Source organism: Taeniopygia guttata, chromosome 6 (assembly GCF_048771995.1).
Source record: "Taeniopygia guttata chromosome 6, bTaeGut7.mat, whole genome shotgun sequence".
In the NCBI taxonomy this organism is placed as follows: Eukaryota; Metazoa; Chordata; class Aves; order Passeriformes; family Estrildidae; genus Taeniopygia; species Taeniopygia guttata.
In genome coordinates, this window is record NC_133031.1 from 22,938,908 (window position 1) to 22,957,600 (window position 18,693).

General features: G+C 62.2%; 2 protein-coding genes across 5 annotated transcripts; one reads left to right on the forward strand and one right to left on the reverse strand.

Annotated features, from left to right (window-relative positions):
* Positions 1–8,610: 8,610 nt before the first annotated feature.
* Positions 8,611–10,688, reverse strand: NKX2-3 (NK2 homeobox 3). Its single transcript, XM_030276198.4, has 2 exons — positions 10,335–10,688; positions 8,611–9,674 (listed from the first exon to the last, which is right to left on the reverse strand). The coding sequence occupies exons 1-2, from the start codon at positions 10,675–10,677 to the stop codon at positions 9,034–9,036; spliced, it is 984 nt and encodes a 327-aa protein (XP_030132058.1). The 5' UTR covers positions 10,678–10,688; the 3' UTR covers positions 8,611–9,033.
* Positions 10,689–10,756: 68 nt separating this feature from the next.
* Positions 10,757–16,009, forward strand: LOC115495790 (uncharacterized). 4 transcript variants are annotated; one of them, XM_072931164.1, is made up of 4 exons: positions 10,757–11,166; positions 12,062–12,116; positions 13,182–13,325; positions 13,536–16,009. In XM_072931164.1, exons 1-4 carry the CDS (start codon positions 10,757–10,759, stop codon positions 14,124–14,126), a joined length of 1,200 nt encoding a protein of 399 aa, XP_072787265.1. In that variant the 3' UTR covers positions 14,127–16,009. The 4 variants fall into 4 exon arrangements, 3 of the variants coding, with proteins under 3 accessions (XP_072787265.1, XP_072787266.1, XP_072787264.1); XM_072931165.1 differs by lacking the exon at positions 10,757–11,166 and having other exon boundaries at positions 11,176–12,116; positions 13,470–16,009; XM_072931163.1 differs by lacking the exon at positions 10,757–11,166 and having other exon boundaries at positions 11,176–12,116.
* Positions 16,010–18,693: the final 2,684 nt, after the last annotated feature.

Genomic DNA, 18,693 nt, shown 5'->3' on the forward strand with positions numbered 1-18,693 from the left:
TCCTCATGTCCCATTCTTACTCCAGCATGGCCCAGCTCCCAGCACTGTGCCTTTCTGACTGTGCCTGTGCTGAGCTCTTTTGATGGATGCCAGAGCAGCGGGGGGAAGAGCAGCCTGGGGGTGGGAGAAGGGCGCCTGTCTGGCCCAGTCACTCTGGTGACATGCAGGGGCGAGGGTGCCCCCATCCCCTCTGGGTCATGGTCCATCACCTGCTGCTGCTGTGAGTTGTGACCCTGGAGGAGAAGCTGAGGCTTATGTTCCTTGGCAAAGTAGTCCCACACCCTCTGTGACTGGGGGTCCTCAGGATGCTTCCAAATGGAGACGTTGGCAGGAGGGATTGTGTGTCAGGAACAGCACAGGAATTTGGTGCTGGGTGAGGCTGGTTGGCTTTGTGCACCTCATACAGGAGATTTGGAGCTCAGCAGAGCTTTTGCCCCGTAAATTTGAGTAATTAGACTAGTTTGATGCTTGATGAGCATCTCAAGATTGCTCAAAGTGCTAATATTTTTTCCAATCTAGTGGTAATTAGTAGAATAACTTTTTTTAACTTGTTAATTGCCTCGATGCCAGTTTATTTCAGGGTCCCACCCAACTGTGAGCTGAGCACTAAAGTATTGCCTCATTTTGCTGACCTGCCCAGAGCAGATCTCTGGGTTTCTTGAACAAGGTGCTCGTGGGTGATGCCTGACTCTCCCAGTATTTTCAGGTGTGGCACGTGTCCCACAGAGGCATGCCCAAAATAATTCCCTGGAGGAAACGCATTCACAGCTGTGGTATGTGCTGCTGGTGGGTATCTGGGTCGGATTAGAGCTGCTCCAGAGGATCTGCTGGCCTGACCTGCCCAAAAGACTGCTGGAGTGGGCTGTGGTGAGGACAGAGGGGTTTTCCTGTGGCTGGCAAGGCTGCTGGGTAAGCAAGGGGGATGTGCTGCCCTCAGTGGCTTTGGGCTCCAGCATGGCTGGGGGGCAGGGACCCCTGCACTGCCTGGCTGGGTGCTTAACACCTTGCCCAAGCCCCAGCCCAGCCCTGCATTCACCTTTCTCTTACACATCTCTCTTGCCCTGGCTGCTCAAGGTGGTGAGGGAAGCCGAATGACCACCAGTGGGATTTTTGATGGCTGCCTGGCAGGTCTGGATGTCCCTGGCACTCCTCTGCAGCCTGGGTCCTCCTGGTTGTGTGCTGTACCCATCCTCTGCTCCCTGGCATGGGCTGCAAGCTCCTGGTCCCTGCTTTTTCTGCACAAGCAGAAGGGTGAGAGACTCCTTAAAGACACAAAAGCTGCAGGAGGTCAGGAAATTGAAGTTTTCCCACTATTTCAGGAGCTGTGACTTTAAGAAATAGTCTGAGTATTGCAAGATTTGGCAGCCCTGCAGCTCCTCCACCCAAGAGGGAGAAGCAGAGATGGCTGGGAGAGACCAGAGCAGGATTAGGTTGGAGGGCAGGGCATTAGGAGTTTGCAGAAGATGGGTACAGCTGGGCTTTGCCAGGACTGGTCTCTGCCCAGGAGCTGAAAGCTGTTGGCAGCAGAGCTGCAGCTTTGCCTTGAGCTCTCACCACACACTGGGGCAATGGCAAACCCCATGGAGGGAAAAGCATAAACAGACTGGGGCTGGGGCAAGATTCACATTATTAAGTCTATCAGCTGCTGGAAGAAGCTCTATAAATGTCAGTGGATGAAGGCATGATTGAAAGTGTCTCTATGTTTTCCAGGAATAACAACCCACAGAAGTGCTGGGGGAGGGAGTGAGACCCCCAGGAACAGGGAGATGGTGAGTCAGCACAGCCCAGAAATGCTGCTATGTGAGCAATTGGCCCAAAGCACTCCCCTGGCAAGGGCACAGCCCTCCTGCTCTCCCGGCGCTTTGCCAGCCTCCCAGCAGCAGCTGGGGTTTCACAGTGCAGGCAGCAGCAGCCCTGCACTGCCTGCTCTGGGTTTGGCACTGCAGGGACAGTGGAGCTGCCATGGGGATTCCCAGATATCCCTTGGGCCAGGCCACAATGGACAGGAAAAATGTCCTGCTGCCATCTCTGAGCTGAATGCCTGACACAAACCAAGGGCTGGTCGTGGCAGTTTGCTGCTGCTCCCCAGCTCTGCCAGGACGGGGGTGCCAGACAGACTGGTTCCTCTGGCACCTTTGGCATCACGAGGTGCCTGGAGGCAATGGAGTTATTGGCTGGTTCAGCTCTGGCTGCTGCCTTTCCAAGGTCTGATAATGCCTCAGTGTTGCCATGCTGCTCTGGGTCTGTCCTATGGCCTCCTCGGTATCTGGCTGTGCTTCGAGTGAGATCTCTCCTCCTACAGCCTCTTCTGAGTAAAGAGACTATTTTTGGCTTTCCAGCAAGGAAGCAACGCTCAGCCCAGCAGAGTTTTGGAGACAATCCCTTTTCCCCTCACCTCCCTGCAGGATCCCCAGCCACATCCAGCAGAGGCAGGGATTTGCTGCCTTGCCTTCCTGCGTCCAGCTGCCCTTGAGCCCTGTCCCGGTGTGTTCTGGGCTGGGAGAGCCCTGCAGCCCCCGACCCTGCAGAGCTGGGAAGCACCACTGGCCTGGCCCTGCCCCAGTGGTAGGTCTGGGGCTGCGCTGCTGTGCTGTGGCACAAGCCCAAACTATTGCAGGCAGCCCGAGGTTTCTGTGCCAGGAGCAGCTCAGGAGCCCCCAGCTGCCTTCCTGGGGTAACTGGAGATGGCTGCACTCCTGCAGGTTAAGGGCAGAGCTGGGCTGAGGGAAGCTGGGGGCTGAGGGTTCGTCTTACTCAGAGGAAGAAGGGGGGGAGATCTCTCCAGTGTCTGTCCTGTACCTTCAGCTGGGGCCAGTGGGCTCCTGAGCTGCTCCTGCCTTCGTGACCCCACACAGGGCACTGGGGTCCCAGTGCTCAGAGGCTTTTGTCAGCCCAGCTGGGGGGCAGGCAGGGGGGCACTGCCCTGGAAAGCACATCCCTGGGCTCTGCCAGCACCCTGATTCCTGCCCCTCTGCAGTGGGTGCCTGACAGTCCTGCTGGGTGGCAGGAGGTGGCTGGAGCCCATGGGGAGCACGGAGATGGGCTCCCAGCCTCCCTCCAGCCCCAACCCACCCTGGCTCTGGGATTCCTCAGGGCTGTGTCAGGCTCCAATAAAGCTGTACAAGTTCTCATGACCTCCCGGCCTTGCAGCAGTGCTGAGCACGAGCACTGGGGCTCCTGGACACAGAGCAGACATTGCCTCTGGTGGGCCTGGGAACCCCCTCCTCACCCACATCGCTGCCTGGCTTAGACTGAGAGGCAGCTCTGGGCTGGGCTGGTCCCAGCCTGCCTGCCTCTGTCCAAGCACGGCAGTGCAGGGAATAGCCTGAAAGGCTATTGCCCTTTCTAGGCAGGGAATATACCCTGAAAGGTAAAGCTGAGGCTGAAAACCTTCTTTCTTGTCTATAGAGAACCACTAAAAGAAGCAATCCCCTAGGCTGGGCTGGGACAGCTCTGGGCATGTTTGCTCTGATGGGGAGATGCTGGGTGAACACCCATACTCAGTGCAGGCTTCCAAATTCCCCCCAACAAGGAGCTGCAGAGTGGCATCCTGGCGGGAGCTGGGGTTGCACTGGGGAGGTGACAGAGGTGGGGAAGGAGGTGCTCCTGGGCTGGATGGGAGTGGCACAGCAGGGGTCACTCTTGCAAACCTCCTCACGTGGGTGAGGTCAGCTCAGGCAAGCTGTGACACCAGAGCTTGGTCTGGGATCATCCTCAAGAGCAGCTGAAGCAATGGCTGTTCCAGGGGACTGGTGGAGGCTTCAGCCCTAATCTCCCTGGCCCAGCATGTCTGCAGATACTGCATTGGCAGCCAGTGTCAGCCCCAAAGAAAGCCTGGAATGCCCCCCGGGGCAATACAGCTTTGGGACTGACACAGGAGACTGCTGGCAGGCACTGACCATGCCTGGCACGCCGAGGTGCCAGGAAATCCAACCATCTTTAGTTGCCCGTTAGACCTGAGCAGTATGTCACCTGGAGCATTGCCAAGGGCTCTAAAAAAGGTGGGGAACTGGGCCAAAACTGGGCTGTGCCTCCATGTGGGACACAGCTCCCTCTGGTGAGGATGCAGCTGCGACGGGGACCAGACGCTGCACACCAACAGCGATCCCATGTCCTTGGGCAAGAACCTGCAGGGAGGGATCGCCTTAGCTGGAAGCTGCAGGCAGCGTCAGGGTATCGGGAGTTTTTATGGGAGCTCCTGGAATTAGGTGAATTGCATCATTTTGGGAGGGAAAAAAAAAAAATCAGAGCTGAAACTCTGCCGGGTCTCTCACAGAAACTGTGTGCTCGGGCTCACCTAAAGAACACAGCAAAGCGTTGCTCACTAGCAGGGACCTGCCCGGCGGCTGGAAGCTGGGAAGGGACGCTGGCCTTGTCCCCAGCTGTCCCCCCGAGGGGCTCGGAGCCCGCAGCTCCCGCAGGGCCGTGCCGGGGGGACACACCCGCCCGCCCGGAGCCCACGAAACCAGTCCGGCCTTGCCCGTGTCCGGTCTGGCCGCTGTCCCTCCCAGCGGGGACACCGCACGCTGCCCGAGGCTCCGCAGCTCTCCGAGCCCGTGGGGGGATTCGGACACCCAGAGCTCCGCGGGGCGGTGGGACAGGAGGGTGGCTGTCCGTCTGTCTGTCACTCCCTGTCCCCGGGCGCTGGCCGATAGATGGCGGTGCCGTATCTCGCTTGGGGACAGGTCCCGCGAGCAAGTGTCCCTGTCCCTGCTGGCAGCCCGGGGGACCCGAGCATCCCGGGCAGCACCCCGGCACCCCGCCGGCCCCGGCACCACCCGCCTGCAGCAGCCCCGGGCGCGGAGGATCGTCCCCAGGGAAGTGTCTGTGGGTTTTATTTATTGCCCAGGCAGGAGATAGTGGCATGATGTCACCGGGAAGGGCTCTGGCAGGAGCAGGGGCAGCTTTGACCTTCAGCAGCGCTGTGCTCTGGAGAGGATGAAGATTCAGTCCCCCTCTGTGGACAGGCCACCTGGATCCTTGGTTGCATCAGAGTGAATCCTTCGTGGGGCAGCTGGATCCCTAGTGGCAGCCCTGTGCCTGATCTCAGCACGGCAGGAAGAAGGAACAGCTAAAACACGCAGGTCCCATCACCCTGCTCAGTCAGGTGCAGTCTCTTGTGATGCACTGACTCATCCACGCAAGGGAGGCAGGTCCCTGCCCCTCGTGCTGCAGGCAGGTAGTGGGAGAAAGCCTCGCTGGAGACTCCATAGCACAACCACCAGTATTTTAATTACGTGATCCTTGGCTGGAAACAGTTTTCTTGGCACTGGGGAGCTCTTATGAGACAACACCATATTGCTGCTGCCAGGAGACGCTTCCAGCATCTCCAGCACCTGAGGGCTCCACAGAGCCCCGGTGGCCAAGCAGCCTCAGCAGCTCCCAGCTCAAGGGCTGGGGTAGCTGCAGTGGGAGGCTCTGCAGGGCATGAGCTGACACTCAAATAGAGGACCAAGAGCTGGGCTCCACACTAGCAAACAGCTGGGTCCCCAGGCTCCCAACCCAGGCAGCAGGAGTGGTTATGACCAGGTTGAAGCAGATGGGACCAGAACTCAGTGATGCCTTCCCAGATCCACAAGCAGCCTGACCAGCCTCACTGGGAGCAAGCATCTCCCTCTGCACCCAGCTGAGCTCCTTGCTGAGCTCCTTGCCACAGGTAGAGACAGAAGGATGAAGGATAAGAAGGGGAGGGATGACCTCAGCAGTAGAGAGGGAGAGAGAAAGAGAAAATAGATGTCAGGAAGGGGAGGAAACCAGAGCATATCTGTGGCGCTGCAGAAGGAATAGCACAGCTTCTGTGTGATCCTGAGCATGATGGGAAGGCTACAAAAAACCAGCAATAACTGGGCTTTGGATGGAGCCTCCCTAGGAGCCACTGGACCAGACAAGTTCTGCTCATGGGCTCCTCCTTGTACAGGAAACTTGAATAAAAAACACAGCTGGAGCCTGCACACAGAGTGGGTCTGAGGCCTGGGGGTTAAAACCTAGCTGCCCCAAAATTCCCTTCTTTCTTTAAATCAGTACACTTAGAGAATCTCATTCTTGTTTGAAATCAATCAGCACCTTTACAGCTTGATTCCCAAATAGCAGTAAATCCCTCAATTAACCAGGAAGAAACACACACCCTCCTCCCCTTGTCCATGGCCATCCTCGTCTCTCCCTCTGATGTCCCTCTGGCCATGGCACCACCACAGCAGCACCTTGCCGAAGGAATTTCCACCGGAGATTTCCCTGTGCCTCTCACCCTGCTGGAGGCATCCTGCTCCAGCCTGGGGTGTGGGGGACAGGGTGCATCACGGGCGGGTGCTGCCTCCAGCACAGCCACGCAGCAACTTCCCCCCATTGTGTCTCCCCTCCCTGGGCAGCCGGTCCAATCTGCAATCTCCCACCATCTCCCTCCCACCGGCCTCTGCCGGCTGTTCCTCCTCTTTGGAGCGCTCCACTTCCGCCACCCTGCTCCGGCCCTCCAGTGCTGCCATCTCTTTGTGCTGTTTGTCCGCCCCATCAGCTCAGGAGCTTTGGGCGAGGCTCTGCAGAGGGGTCCCTCCCACTAACCCCTTGCCCTTCCTCCAGTCTGAGCTGGTGGGACAGCTGGGATCTGTCCCAGGAATGGGGCTTGCTGTGGTGGACATCTAGAAACTTCCAGCGCCATGCGACATCAGCCTGCGGTCAGGCCTCTTGGAATCCCCGGACTGGGCGCTGCTCCAGCTCCGTGGAGGGAGAGAGGGGTCAGGGCTGTGACCAGGCACAAGCAGAGAGTGCTCTGCTGGGGCTGGGTGCTGGTGGTGCTGGATCGTGCTGGTACTGCCTGGCATCACCTCCTGCAACACGGCTGTGAGGGTGGGTGTCCTTGTGCTTTACAGAACTGTCTATGCTCTAGAGACTGTGACTACAGACCTGGGCAGCATGTCCCATGCCAGGGCTCTGGTCTCAGCCAGAGGCTCTGGGTGCTGCTGAGATGCAGTGGATTTCTCATCAACTGCCATGTACTTTGAGGGGATGTGTTAAGCTGAGAACTCCTCTCACACACCCTAATTTTGGAGGAGCTTCTATTGTGGTTCCAGTTCCTCTGGCTTGCAGGCTGCAGTATGAACTCACATGAGTCCCCTGTTTTTGCAGACAAGTCTGGCAGAACATGGAGGAAAATGCAACTCCTTCCTATGGCAGAGACAAATCTCTCTAGCCTGACTCCTCCTGTGAAGAAAGCGCATTACCTTTGTTCTTTGCTATCCTGTTTCTACCCACGAGACCACAGGGCCTTAACCGCTCATCGCAGAAAGCCAAGAGCAGGGCCTGGGCTTCCTCTCCTGCGACACCTTACTGCCATGCAGCAAACAATCAGCTGGGCGTGCCGCATCCTCTCCCAGCGCCGGCCCCGTCAAGCCCGCTGGTCTCGGGGCGGCTCGCAGGACAGCGGGGTGCGGTGCCGAGCCGGGCCGGGCCGGGAGCCGGGGCCTGCGGGTTGCCCACTCTGTCCCCGCAGTGGGAAATTTCTCCGGTTCCTTTCAAACAGCAAACCCCGAAGGTGCACGTTCAGCTTGAATGGTGGGAATGTGCAGCGTAAAACCCGGGGTTAGTAACGTCAGCGGTCGTTACCTGCTGCTTCTGCGAGGGCAGAGCCTGGTCCTCTGCTCGGGACACAAGGAGTGCCACGCAACACACACGGGGAGGTCACGGTGGGCAGCGCTGGGCCACGCGGGTGGCACAGCGAGCCCCAGGTCTGCGTCCGTCACGCCGGCTCCAAGCCGACTCTGCTGCAAACACCTTCGGAGAGCCAGCGTGGCGGCCGGGCAGATGTGCGGGATGGCACGGGAGAGCTCCCGGTGCCTCTGGTCTCCCCCAGCGCCCGGGGTGCCCCGGCCCGCCGCTGCTGCCGCGCCGCTCCGCGGCCGTCCGGCCCTCCCCGGTGCGGCTCCGGCCCCGGCGGCAGCGCTGGGCAGGACCCGCACGGCAGAGGCACGGCAGAGGTACGGCAGAGGCACGGCCGCCACCGCCCCGAGAGCGCCTCGGCGGCGACAGCGGGACCGGGCGGCCGGGGACGGGGCAGGCGGCAAGCGACCCCGCGGCCGGTCCCGTGGGGCTCGGGGGCCTCGGCCGCCCCCTCCCCCTGCAATCGAGCGAAATGGCTGAACATGTAGCAATAATGACCCGGCATTCAGGCTGCCCGGCCCGGCCGGCCCTAATCAGCGGCCCGCGGACCCCCCTCCTCTTCCCCTGCGCTCCCAGAATGGGGAACAAAACCCAGCACGTTTCTGCAGCCCCCGCGCATAAAGCGCCGGGCCTGGGCCTCAGTGGGGGGCAAAGCGGCCCGTCAATCTCGGCGCCGGGGCCCCTTTGTCCCTCGCCTCCCTGCCACACCTTTTGTTCCCGAATCCAATAAGCGCCTATTCCCGCTACCTTCCTCGGCGGCTCCTTTCAGCGCCGGCCCGTCGGCCACAATGGGCCCGGCTCTGAGCTACGCGGCCCCATTCAGCCCCCTTGGCACGCTCACAAGCCGGCCGGGCCGCCCTGCCCCGCGGGCACGACGCGGCGACCGCCCCGCCGCCGGGCACGGGCCCCGGCCCCTCCGCCGGGCACCGGCCGGTGGACGAAGGAGGATCGGGCGGCGAGTATTGCACCTGGTTTATTGACTGGCTGGGCGAGCTGGCGCTGGCAGTGACCGATACAGAGTAGATAGAGGGGCCGCGGCACTAGCGGGCCCCGCCGTCGGCTTTTTACAAGCAAAGCTGCTCCGCTGGCGCGGCGCGATCGGCTCCGGCCCGCCCGGTCCGCCCGGCCGTCGCGGCGGCTCCGCGGGGCGGCGGCGCTTCGCTGCGGGATCGCGCGGCCCCGTCCTGCCGCGCCGCGCCGCTCCGTCCGTCGCCGGCCCCGCACCGATGCTCGCGGGAGCGCCGGGGTCCCGCCGCGCCGTCCCGCCGCCGCCTCCGGTCCAGGGCGCGTGGCGCGCAGCCGGGCTGCGGTGCGGGTGCTAACGGGGCCGCGGAGCCGCCGGGCCGTCCTGTCGGTCCGCTCCCGACCCTCAGTGCGTGCGGGCTACCAGGCCCGAATGCCCTGCAGTGCGCCCTGGCCACAGGAAGGCCCCGCCGCCGGCTGGTGCAGCGGCTGGCCGCCGCCGCTGAAACCCCCGAGGCCGCCCACGTTCACGAAGGGGCTGGCGGCCGCCGCCGGGCTGCAGGCGGCTTGCATGGACGCGCCGCCGGTGCCCGCCGGGTAGGTGCAGCCGTAGCCGGGGTTGTAGGAGGCAGCGTTGCCGTAGCCGTAGGCGGGGAAGCCATTGTAGGAGTAGGGCCCGTTGTACGCAGAGCTGTAGCCCTGAGACCCGCCGAGGCACGGCTTGCCGTCACGGACCAGCACGGGCACGGCCACCCTGCGCGGCGGCGGCGGGGCCGCGGGGCCGCCCAGCTCCAGCGACTTGTCCTGCCGCTGCCGCTTGCACTTGTAACGCCGGTTCTGGAACCAGATCTTCACCTGCGTGGAGGTGAGCTTGAGGCTGCTGGCCAGGTGCTCCCGCTCGGGCGCCGACAGGTAACGCTGCTGCTTGAACCGACGCTCCAGCTCGAAGACCTGCGCCTGGGAGAAGAGTACGCGCGGCTTCCTCCGGCTCCGCTGCTTCGGCCTCTCCGTCTCCTCTGCCTTCTCCGCTGCGTCCAGCGGCTTCTTCAAAACACAGCTCTCTGTACGGGGGAGCACAGGTCATGGCAGCGCCTGGCCGACGCCGGGCGCTCGCTGCTCCCGACGGGCCCCACCGGCAGACGAGAGCTCCGCGCCCGGCCGACCCCGCGCCGCTACGCGCCCGTCGGGGCATCGCGGTGCGGGCGGGGAGGCAGCGCTGGGACCGGCCGTCTCCGGCACTGCCTGTGTTTGCCCGATTCGGGCGGCGGGGCCGGGAACGTTCCCGAACCTCCGGGCCGGCTGCGGCGTTACCGCTGCGGCACCGCGAGGAGAGCTCCGGGCCACGTCGCGCACAGCGCCGGGCACCTGCTCCGCCGCCGGGCCCCGCCGCAGCGGGCGCGGACTGGGCCTAACCCGACCCGTTTCTCCCCCTCCGCTACCGAAATTGCAGAGCCCGGGCCTGATCCGGCACCTCCGGACTGGGGCCGTGCGGAGGCATTCCCCAGGGAGGACGCGAGCGAGGCGCGGAGGAGGGCGGTGGCGGCCCCGCGACGTGCCTGTCCCGGCTCGACACGGCCAAGGGACGTGGAGCGGGCAAAGCGCCGGGACCTGGGCTTCGCGGGGCGATGCCCGAGGGCTGGGAACGCACCACGGGAAGCCAGCGCGGGGCCCGTCCCGGCGGGGCGGTGCAGTGAGGGGAGCGCGGCGGAGCCGATACTCACTTGGATCTCGGACCGCCGGGTCCAGCTCTTCTCCCGGGCCGGGAGCCTCGCAGGAGCTACGCAGCACGGCGTGAACATAGTTGTCGGCGGAGATCCGCGCGTCCGCCTGGCTGCCGGGCGCTGCCATGGGGCTCAGGTAGGAGAGCTTTTCCTCCTCCTCTTCCTCCTCGCCGTCGGAGAAGCGGGCGCCGTCGGCGGCCGCCAGCAGGCAGGCAGCGGGGTGGAAGTGGTGCTCCAGGTGGTGCGGGAGCTGGGCCCCATAGTGCGGGTCCTGCTGTTGCTCCAGGTTGAGGATGTCTTTGACAGAGAAGGGTGTGGAGGTGACGGGACTCGGTAACATCATCGGGGCAGCGCAAGCGGCCAAGCAGTCCCGCGGGCCCGGCGGCGCTCGGGCGGCTGCTCGGCGGGGAGCGCCGCGCCCGATGCGGGGGGAGCAGGCAGCGCCGAGAGACGAGGGGCCGCGCCTGCTTCTGTCTAAGTTGCCTCCATTAGCTCGGCGCTGGGGGTCTGCGTTTTGTTACAGCTTCTGCAGGGACAGCCAAAGGCTCGGGAGCCTCCTCTGCCCCGGGCCGGCACGTCACGGCAAGGAGGGGCCGGGGGCGGCCTCGCCATTGGAGAGAGGGGGAGGCAGAGCCGGCCCCCTGCCCGGCTCCGGCCGCCCGGCCAGAAATAGCAATGTATTAAGGCTGCACTCGGGGAGGCTGCTTTCCCGCAGAGCGCCCCGCCGGCCCGGCACCCGCCCGGCGGGCGCGGGAACGGTGCGCCGGGGTCGGGGTCCCCGCAGAGAGCCGCGGCAGCCGCCGCCGCGCCTCCCAGTGCTAAGCACGTGTAGGTAGGTAGGGACCCCCGCCCGGGCGCGCCCCGCTGGCCCCTGCCCGCACACGGCTCGGTCCGGCCCCGGTAGGGGCCGACATGTGCAGCCCCGCCGGCCCGGCCTCCCCGCCCCAGCAGCACGGCCCCGCAAGTGCTTCCCGCGGCGGCACCGGACGCGTAGCGGAGGGGAGGTTCGCCTCCGCCACCCCGCAGCCCTCTCGCAGCCGACGGGGACCCCGCCGTCCCGGACGGGCCGTAGCCATGCGACGTACACGTAGCCAACCCACTCCGCATTTCCCTGCACCTCCGGTCCCTTCGCCGGTGCCCCCGCAAATACCCCCGCGATCAGGCAATCTGCAGGCCGGCCCAGCTCGCCGCAGCCGGTGCGACACTCGCTCGCACAGGGGAACGCACGCTCCGCCGCCGCCGGATCGGGCCCCGCAGCCTGCGACCGCCAGGCCCGGTCGGGGCGGACCGGGCCGGGCCGGGTGGGCAGCCTGGGACCGCGGTAACGCGAGGCTGGGTGGGAAGCGCGATAACGCGATTGTTGGTGTTTCCTTTCGTTGTTTTTCGTTTTCTTTCGTTTCGTTTCGTTTTCTTTCGTTTCTCCCGCCGGTGACGGGCGTCCAGCGGGTTTCGCGGAGCCACCTCGCCGCCGTGCCGGCGGGTGACGCATCGAGTGAGCCTGTCGAGCTCTTCCGCACTGAGGGTCCCCCGGGCACAGAACTTCGCCGAGCAGCGGCCGAGCCCGGCGGTAATGCGGGGGGTGCCGCGGCCCCTCGGCGCTCCCCGCGGCCCCTGGACTTTTGCAGGCGCTCCGGCCTGCCGCGGCGCGGGGAGCGGGCGCACCGAGGGAGGGGCAGGGGGTCTTTGGTCAGATTTTTCGTTGTGATTAAAATCCTGCTGCCCCGCAGGGCTTGGATCAGCGACGAGGGAAGGCCACCGGAGCCGGGCGCGTACGCCGGGCAGGTGAGTGTCCCGGCGCCGGGGCTTCGGGGGGCCTTCCCGGGAATTTCTCTCGTGTTATTAACGTCCGGCGGCTCCACGGTTTAGCGGCTCTGTCGGTGCTCTCGTATCTTCGTCTTTTTGCACGCCTCAGAGACCGTTTACTGGGGGCGCAGCCCGGGACAGGAGCCCGAGTCCCGCGCACTTCTCCGCAGTGCTACCGGTCCCGCGGCGCGGCCGGTTCTCGTTTCCCCCGGCTGGCACCGGACCGCTGCCAGCACGCAGCTTCAAACCCCTCGCCATGTAAATATGACGATTCGGTCTCTTCTCGCCGTTCCCGTGGGAGACGCCTTCCTGCGGCCCGGACGGTGGACGGGGAAGAGCGCCCGCAGTAAGCAGGCCTGAGCGGGGCCCGACTCTGCCCCGTGCCGCCCGTGCGCGAAGAAGCTCGGCGCTGCCTCGCTGGTGGGACCCCGAAAATAATTAGTAACAATTAGTTCCTTAGCCGTGTTACACATCCGCCACCGTCCCGGGCTACTCCCGCCCGCCTCGGGGCCCTGGGCCCGGGAAGGCGCGGGGTCCGGCGGCAGTGCGGCGAGCGGCCGGGCTCTGCACAGCGCCGCGCTCCGCGGGAGCTCCAGTGCGGCCGAGTTTCCCGGCGGGGAGAACAGCGTCAAGGGCTGGCCGGTGCCCTTGGTGGTGGCGGCCATAAGAACTGCCGGGCCACTGCCGATGTCCGCCTGGAGCAGCAGCCGCCGTGCCGAGGGCCGGGCCGCGCCCCGGCAGGGTCTGGCTCGTTTGGCGCCATGGCGCTCACAGGGATCCCGGACGGCCCGATCGCCGGGCGCGGCCTGCGGGCTCGGGGAACCTGGGTCGGGCATAAACGGTGCATCGGGATGTCTCCCCGGTGGTACGAGTGGTTCTCCCGCTGGGACCCACTCATTTGTGCTGCTGCCGGCCACACGGACTGCTCGGGGAACCCATGCCCGACGGAGGGAGCAAGCCGCGGCCAGCCCTTTTCGGGAGCGCCCTATTCTCCGCATGTCTCCCGGTGCGGTAACTGACCCGCGCTTTCCCCCCCCTTGCCAGCATGCCCTCTGTAGTGGAGGCGGATCGGTGGTGAGTTCAGGATGGGAAGGCCGGAGAAGCGGGGAGATGGTCGGGCCCGACCGTGCCCGTACCGAGGCGGCTGGCGCCGAGGAGAGCGACCGGATCGGGGCGAGCAGTGCGGAGGTACAGAGGCCTGGGGGAGGAAGGAGCAGGGCAGCCCTGGTACCTGCCGGCGGGTCTCAGCCCGGGTTGCGGTTGCAGGGCTTTCCCAAGCCGGCTGGGCTGGGGTCACCGGGCTATTAATGGTTATTTTATTTATATCATTAGCGGCGTCCCCTGAGCTCTGTTTACAGCAGGGCCTTGTTGTCCCGGCCGCTCCTGCGCTCTGTTTAGACAGGGGATTATTGTAATGGATGGAGCTCGCCGTGCGGATGCTGCAGCGGAGCCAAGAGCGCCGAGAGCCTCCCCCCCGGCCCGGGGAGCGAGCAGCAGCCCCGCTGCGGCCGCGCACACCGCGGCGGGCGGGCGAGGGAGCGAGCAGCCCGCTCCCACCCGCGGGCCCCGGCCGCAGGCAGCCCGGTAGCAGCGGCCGCGGCCGGGGGTCTCGCTCGGGGCGATGCTATCAGCACCAGGGCTGCTAATTGCTCCATTAGTCCTGCGGGTGCGGAGGGCTGGAGCCGGCCCCGCGCTAATGGCCGTAAACAAACAAACACGCTAATCCGGCCCTGTCTCCAGCCGCCGTGCTCGGGGAGCCGACGGGGCACGGCGGCGGGAGGCGCTGGGCGGGCGGCACCCACCTGCCCGCCGCCCCGGGAGCCCGGCGGCCCGCGGGCTGGGGCCGTAGCCGGAGCGGAGCGCGCCGCCGGGAGCTGCCCCCCGCGCCCGGCTCTATTTACACAGAGCCTGCCCTTGTGTAAACGCTGCGCGCCGTGGTTTATCTCAGGGCCCGTCTGGTTCTCGTTCTCTGTCAGCAGCGCCCGGTGAAGGATGGCCCTTTCCCAGGAGTTCGGTCCTGATTTATGTGAGAACCGCAGCGCGCCGGGGACGCCCCCGCACGGCGGGGCCGGCGACGCGACGCGGAGAGGCGGCGGGGCTCGGGACAGCGACCCGCCGCCGGGGCTGCCGGTGGGGCCGCGTCCCGTGCAGCCCGCACCGGCTCCGCACGGCCCGGTCACCTGCCGGCAGCGGATCCCGCGGTCCTGTCGTGTCCAGGGGCACGGCACGGCACGGCGCTCCGCCGTCTCCCGGGTGCGGCTCTCTTCGCACACAGCCTCGGCGGCCCTCCCGGTGCCCAGCGGGAGCCCCTGAGGGGCTCCGTAAGGAGCGCACACGGGGCGGCTCCGCCGGCCGCTCCCAGCCCGGACTCACTCCCTGAGTGTGCCCACCCAGTCACGGCTCTGGGGGGAAACGATGGCGTTTGTCTCTGCCCTGCCACTTGCACAGGAATGGCTCTTTTTTACAACTTTGAAAATAAACATTATCTGTATTCATCAGGAGAGAAGAGGGCTTCTGCAGGCGACAGAGCTGGGTCCAGGCAGGGGATGCAGCATGCTCACCCAGCAACAAGCTGGCTCCATCTCCCACTGCTGTGTCCCATCTGTGCCCAGGCAGTGCCTGCACCATCCTGTTCACTCGGGTCTGCCACTTGACACCTGCCTGCATCTCTCCGAATTCTCAGAACAGCTGGCTTGGTTTGGCCAAGAACCACCCAGCTAATGCCCATTTTCTTGAGAAATACAAATATCTTGAGAAAAGCAAATACCCGCTTTTCCTCAGTATTTTTTTGCTCCATTGACATTGTCTGATTTACTTTTGCTTCACAGTTCTTGTGGGGATGCATGACTTGGAAAGGCATCCCAAAACAAAGCCTCAGTGGAAAATAAATATGTTTTCTAATGGTCAGAACCAGACTCTAGCATCCTACACATATATTTTTAAGGTGGGAGGTTGGTTTGAGGGATAGCAGTAGCTGTGTGAAACATTCAGTGTTCAGCATTTTGAGGGATAGGAACAGCAAATACAAGGGTGCTGCTCATTGCAGCAGGGGGAACTCGGAAGGCTTGGACACCAAAGGGGAGGTTGCCCTTGATTTCAGTGCCAGATGGGCCTCTGAAACAGAGGCTGACATGCTGAGCTTGGTGAGAGCCACCTTGTAGGAGCAGGTAAAGGTCATCCTTCATCTAAGGCAATGCAGGATAGGAAATGCCAGTGCCAAGGACCCCCTCCTGCCTGCTTTTATTTGGCATCTCTTGTGCACAAAGGATGTCCAGGCTTCACAAAGCTACCCTGCTGCACAACACAGCCCCATGACTGTGGACGTGCAGAGGGTAGCAAAACACCTCTTCCTCTGTCATAAATCACAGTTACTGACCGTGCAATGAGAGGGTCCCCCGTGCAGCAGAAGGAGGACACTGCTGCAGGCAGACGTACACCACTGTGTTGATGGAGCACACCCCACAGCCTTTCTGGGAGTACCTTTGCTCCATGTCTCAGAAGCCATTGCTGTGTGTTTGTGTCCGTGAGGTCGAGAAGCTGAGCTGAAATTCATCCTTCAGCAGAGGCCCAGCATGAGGCTTGCTCACCGCTCGCATCCACAGGCCTGCGCACCACTTGCATCCCATAGCGCTTAAGTGGAGCCTAAGTGGACCCTGGGCCTTGTGCTGGCGACCTGCCCAGTGCTGGATTTCAGCTCCGAGCCCAGGCCTGCCGCTCTGATTCATGCACGTAATCCTGCTGAGGTCAGCGGGTTTCATCCTGCTCCCACCACAGCCCGCGGGACAGTTCACACGAGAGTGGCAGGGTCAGGCTCTGTGTTTGCATGTGGCATAGAAAATGGAACAATTAAGATTAAACCAATTAAATTTTAACAGGTCTGGAAAGCGTTTTATTACATAATAAACTGGAGGGATTAACCGTGTCGGGCTTTGCTGTGTGTGTGCTGGCGGAGTGGTTCCTTGGTGTCCGCAGCACTTGGTGTTCCTCGGGGCTGGAGACCTCCCTGTGCTGCCACTGGGGCCGGCTCTGGCAAGCACAGCGGGCTGGGAACGCAGCTCCATGCTGCCTCCTGCTCCTGCCCAGCACTGTCCCCCAAAGCATTCCGGGTGTACTGCTTTCCTTAGCCCAAGAAGCCTTTCTAGAAGAAAGTTTGCAGATTATATGGTGGCTATTTCTATGGCTTCCTTCTGGGAGAGGCAAGCCCTTATGCTTCTGTACAGGCGTGCTGGTGAGGAGCAAGTGGCTGGACTGGCTCTGTGCAAGGTGGTGACAGATGTCTCATCTTGGAAACGGAGCTGATAAGTTGCTCTTGTTTAGGGCATCTGCCTGGCAGCCAGTCCCCACTTCTCTCCCTGCTTAATCAAGATTCCTCCGACTGTTCCCATGCAGATGAAGCCATCCTAGCCATGGCTACCCCAGAGCTGGAAAAGCTGTGAAAGAAATGGTACACAGCTCTGGGTTTGCCAGAGTGGTTTCAGGGAAATTGAGCTGAAAAAGGATGCAGGAACCAGCTTTGGCAGAAGTTATTCTGCAACCTTGGCTGAGCGCATACACGGGAGGTGCGCAGGCCTCTGGGTGGTGGCATTCCTCAACTCTGCTGGCATTTGTCTAGGGGCTGACATTTCCTCCGAGAGGCACCCACGGCCAGTGGCTGTTGCACTGTTTCATCTTCCTAGATGTGATTTGAGGCTGACCAGCTCAGGAGGATTGGACACAAATATCCTCTGTCATGCAACAACCTGCACTTGGGGCTGGTGGGGGGAAGATGAGTCTGAGAAGCTCATAATTTCTGTCTCTTCTGGGTAAATATGGGTCAAAAGCCTATCAGGCTCAGCCCAAAGACATTTTGCACTGTCCTTCCAGAGGCCACAGCAGCCCAGCTTCCAATGCTCTGGTGGGTTTTCTCTGGAAGTAGAATGGTTGCTGTGGCTGGAGACTGGGGCATGTTCATTGGCAGTGAAGACAAACTGCTCCCTGGCTGATTACCATGCCTGGAAAGGTTAATGACAGAGCATGTGATTGGTCTGCACATGTCTAATAAACACCTATTCTTTTGTTTTCCTTTGAAATACTTTTCGTATTTAGCCTTGGCTGCTCATGTGGTTCCCTCCTGAACCCAGATCATCACTGACAGCCGCTGTATAAATAGGGCAGCCCTTGTGTCCTGCACATGGGAAGGCAGGTAGGAGATTTGAAAGCTTCTGTTAATAGTTTATCTCTGGGTCTGCCTAATGAATTATCCTGGCAATTACTGTGCAGAAATTGTTAGTGTATCCTGATGATTCAGAACTTTCTAACAACAACTCTGGACCAAACTATAAACTGTTTTTCTATCCTGGAGTGGAGACTTGAGAGAGGACTCCTAATTGTTCTCATCCCCTCCGGGGCCGTAGCTGGATTATCCCACACAGGCTTCTCTGCAAACTTGTTTTTAGTCTATCAGTAGGCCCTTTGCCAGACCAAAGAGATGGGGAACTGTTTTCCCGATTTAAATCCCTCCCATCTACCCTTCCACTCCACTTACACCTCTGAGGAAGAGCATGGATTAGAAAGGATTTGCCCTCATGGGGCTTTGGTTTGGGTTTGTGAAGATCTGTCCTTAAAAGCATTGCCTTTTTTGTTTTATCCCTATGTAAACCTGACTCCCAGCTTTACGCAGGGAACAGGCAGAAGGGAAGTGCTATGGTGTTCAGAGAGTTGTGATCTCCCATTTCTTCTGAAATACCTGCCTTTAAATGGCATTTCCTCTTGGAGACAGTGGCTTAACATGAAGGACAAACAGGTGGGGATGGACAAGGGTGGTGTTCCAGGAGCAGGACATGGCTGGACCCCTCCTGCTGTGGTTGCTGTGCTTCAGCCATGCATACAAGAGGCTGGATGGCTCAAAGGTTCTGCCAAAATATGTCCCTGTGCCAGTACTGACAGGGCAACCTGGATCTCTTGATATGGTGCCTGTCTTCTCCCTGTGCTATTGACGTCCCAGCACACTGGAGACCATGGGTTTCCAAGCACATCTGGGATGCCCTTCCCAGGATCCATCCTGGTGCTCTCCCCCAGGATCCATCCTGCACTGAATGATCCATGCAGCGATGCTGTGTCAGGCCAGCATTTTGCTGGCACTGGGGCCATAGCAGAGGTGGTGGGGAGTTCGCATGGGGCCAAAGTAATTCTTCCCTTCCTCATCCCTCCCTCGCCAGGGTGGCAAGAGGCCACACCAGCGGCCATGCCCTGTCCCACTGGAAGCGCTGACGCCTGTCTGGCTGCCGGGACACCCCGCCAGCCCCGTCCCAGGCGCATTTCCTGCGCCCACAGTGCCGAGTGGGCTCTGTGCCGCATCCCAGGGCCGCCTGGGCCCAGGCTCCCTTCTCCAAACATCCCTCCCACCGTGCACCCGTGGTACCCCCGCGGCTCACCCGTGTCCGCCCCGCGCACCCGCCCTTGCTGACGGTGGGGAAAGTAGGAGCCGTGTCCTTGCACTGACCTTCATCTGACCTTCCAGTAACGCTCGAGAAACCCTCGGAAAGGCTTTCTCATTGTGCAGCCCCAGGGTTTCCAG